Source organism: Tremella mesenterica (assembly GCF_000271645.1).
Source record: "Tremella mesenterica DSM 1558 unplaced genomic scaffold TREMEscaffold_6, whole genome shotgun sequence".
In the NCBI taxonomy this organism is placed as follows: domain Eukaryota; kingdom Fungi; phylum Basidiomycota; class Tremellomycetes; order Tremellales; family Tremellaceae; genus Tremella; species Tremella mesenterica.
This window is the reverse complement of record NW_006711230.1, coordinates 276113-279633: the sequence shown is the minus strand read 5'-3', so window position 1 is coordinate 279633 and position 3521 is coordinate 276113. Positions and strand designations below refer to the sequence as shown.

General features: G+C 51.5%; 1 protein-coding gene across 1 annotated transcript; it reads right to left on the bottom strand.

The window, feature by feature from the left end:
• Positions 1–2720: 2720 nt before the first annotated feature.
• On the bottom strand, positions 2721–3463 carry TREMEDRAFT_62671 (uncharacterized protein; the record flags this gene model as incomplete). The annotated part of the gene is made up of 4 exons (XM_007005001.1): positions 2721–2819; positions 2842–2923; positions 3135–3391; positions 3434–3463. 4 exons carry the CDS (start codon positions 3461–3463, stop codon positions 2721–2723), a joined length of 468 nt encoding a protein of 155 aa, XP_007005063.1.
• Positions 3464–3521: the final 58 nt, after the last annotated feature.

Below are 3521 nucleotides of genomic sequence, written 5' to 3'. Positions count from 1 at the left end.
GATAGCCCGGATACGTCAAGTTCCGAATCGGGATCTCCTTCGGACCTTCGATCACGTTCTCCTTCCCCCGCTGGCCCATCAAGAACCCGCACCATCAGGACTCGCTCTGCAAAAGGGGTCACGAAAACGAAATCTCCTTCTCCCCCCCTTTCCTACCAGCAAGAGCAAAGGGGCAGCCACGTCAAAAGCACGTGGGTTATCAGATGTTCCAGTGCAGGCACCTCTCACGCCGAAGGGCAAGGGGAAAGAGGTGGCGCCAAGCGATCCTCAACGTGGTGTTAAGCCCCCGAAGAACGGTCCGAAATGGGCTTTCAGAACATCGAATCCAAGGGTCAGTCCAGCTCCCACTCCTTCTGCAGCGCGTCCCCAGTCCGAAGTGAGTCTTTTGCCTTTTCACCCGAATCCACCGAATGAAGGCTGACTCTCAGGGCGAAACCGAACTCTCCACATCCGGCTTTCCTTCTCCGTTGCTCGAGGAACCTGAAGAAGCCTTAGGCCAGGATAGCTTAGGCCAGGATGGCCCTCCAACATCTCCGGAGCGACCCAATGCTCGACAGGAAAGACCAAAGTTCCCTCCTCGACCTCCGAAAACGCTGAGCAATGTTCCCGAAGTTTCTCACTCCGAAACTGCTCCTCCTCCTTCACATCCTGGAACTTCGGGCCTGCCCATTATTGTTGCAAGTAGTCCTGTACCTCGTCCTACAAAGCGTCCATTGGAAGAGGCTGAAGACTCTCCGCTCGAACCGAAACGCAGTCGGCAGTCACCGTCCGAAAAGAGTCCAAACCCACCCGAAACGGACGCCACCCTCCCCCCAGCGGTGCATCATGTACCTTTCCCTGCTACTGACCAGGGTATCGTCTCTTCACCAGCTCCATTCACTCCACAAGTAGCCGCAACAGTTGGAGCTCAATTTCATTCATCTCCAGTAGGCCCTCCACCCCGAAGAGACAAAAGTCTCACTCCTACTGTGCTACCAAGCCCCTCCCCGGCCCCGAAATCTTCTCAACTGCCAAATGCCGAAGCCGGGCCGTCCGCTCTCCTCGTCCCAGTGAATCGTGAAATTGGTCCCCATCCTCCCTCGCTCGGTGGCATAGCAGCAATGCAGCAGTGGTTAGCTCAGAAGGGCCGAAAGCCGTCAGGACTGCCGAATCGTGCTGCTCCCAACATCTCAACCGGCAGTGCAACATCGAAATTGTCTCCCAGGCAGGCGGCTCCCCCCCCTTTCGCTTCCCAGTCGGTACCGCCTCATACTCCTCCTGCAACTGCCGTCGTCCGTGCCCAGTCCGAAGTCGGGGTTCCTGGCCTTCTCTCCCAATTCGGTCCTCTCCCCTCTTACAACGCTCCTTCGGGTAGTGCTATCAGTCACACCCCACAAACCGAATCACAAGGTCCACGAAATCTTCAAGGTCAGCGTCAATTTCTCACCAAAACGCCTTCTGTTCCGTCCCTTGATGAGCCTGCTCCTGCGATGGTTGCTCCTTACGTTCCTGAGCCACCGACTACGTTGCCTGAAGTAGAACAATGCCTCAAACTCATGAATCAATTTCAGGTCACCCAGGCTGAGTTTGAAAAAACGTTCGCTTCCCGGATGGTATCTTATGTTTCGGACATGATGGACTTTTATAAGGATATCAATCGCGGACGTTCCGAAGCCTACTCCGAAAGTCTTCAAAACACCATTTCGGGTGTCAAGAGTGTCGATCAGATGTGGAGTCAGTATAAGGCTCAATTTGATTCTGTTGTTTCGGAGAGGGATACTGCTCAGGGTGAGGTGAAAACACTGGATCGGTTGTATAAACAACAGATTGATAAGAATGAGGAACGGGATGTGGCAGTCACTCGAGTAACTGCCGAAAAGAATGCCGAAATTGCGGTGATCCGAAGTCAACTTCTTGAGACACAAGAAGGGCTGAAGATCATGAACCAGAGGTTTGCTAGTGCTTTGGGGGAGACAGAGAAGCAAGCTCAGGCTTACAAAGCTGCGGAGAAACGGAGCACCGAGCTGGAGGCCAATATGAGGCAGGTGGAGGAGAAGGCCGCTGCCGAAGTGCACGCTCTCAAAGCTCGCATTTCGGAGCTCGAGACGGCAAACGATGCTGTTCAGAAGGAGTTGGCCCAGGCCACAAACTTTGTCGCGGACTGTGTGGACGTTCAGATGGGCTTGGAATCCCAAGTGAAAGACTTGCAGGAACAGGTTAGTCAACTGGAGGGCAACGCCGAAAGGGATGAATATGAGTTGGAGAGGGCCAACTTCAATATCAACGATCTTGAATCAGAGCTTGAAGAAGTCAAAGAGCAAAATTCTCAGCTACGAATGAGGCTCCAAAATGAAAGCCAACAATCCCAATCAAGTCAGTACTCTAACAGACGGGGAGAGCCCTTAGTCACAATGCATTCCCACCTGGCTTAAATGTCCTGCCCACCGCTCCAACCTCCGAGACTACACCTTCGACCATCCGTGTTAGTATTCCCACCATTCCTTCACATGAAGACCTCCACCCTTCTCAAGAATAGGGGCTGTAAACCCAATGTCACCTCTCTTTTGTATGTATTCTTACAGATTTCGGCTTTCGGTCTACGTTTCGGGACTTCATTTCGGGTTATGGTCAACTGTTTCTGTTTTTCCCTTCCATGTTTGGATGTCAAGATGTTTCAATTATGTGTGAACTAGTACATATCATGCATTTCATGTCTCTGCCTGCTTGCCTTGGCCCATCTTTCAAGACTTGACTGCTAGGACTATGTTGGTTCCAGGGCTCATATGAGTCAACCAACCGAAATGGGCATCTTTCGGGGGTCCCTTCTTCAATCTTATGAACTGCCGGTGTCTTTGCACGCACATTGAACAATCCTGCAGATTTTTCATCCTGTGTAACATCCAAATCATATTCATATGCATGTAAATGAGCAGAGTTCGGGAGGCTGAACCGTGCTATCAATCGATATTTGCAGGAAGGCAAGTACTAATCCGAAGTGAGAGACTTTTCGGACCGCTTTGCACGCGGTGCAACCACCTTTCTGATGCAAGTGTTATTCGTTTCGGAATGAAGTTGCATATCAAAGATGAGTGACAGAGGCGATTGTTTGACATCTCTACAGACGATCTATGTAATAAGTCATGGGAGGCACACACTTCTCCAGCTGTTTCTTCACTTTCGGAGTGAAGAAAATCTCATTTGCTGGATCCCTTGCAGCCATTGCCAACACCAATTGAAGCACGCTAGTTCGGAGCTTCCTGCTCTCGCCCCTAGCTAGATTGGATGATTTCAGACCAAGAGCGGAAGCGGTAGGTTTGATTCCCTGGAGAAGAAGACATGCAGCTGCACATGAGAGAGGTCCACAGCTATGAGAGTCGACTTGAGTAGCCCATTCAAGACTGTCCCTAGTAGCCTTCTGTGTCAGCCATGAGCCCCGAAACCTGCAATTACTCACCTGAGAGTTCACAGCAACCAACCAGCCCATTGCCTCGGCTTCGGTCGCTATTCCTTTCTTCACTCCCAATCAGCGTCGCTCTAGCAGA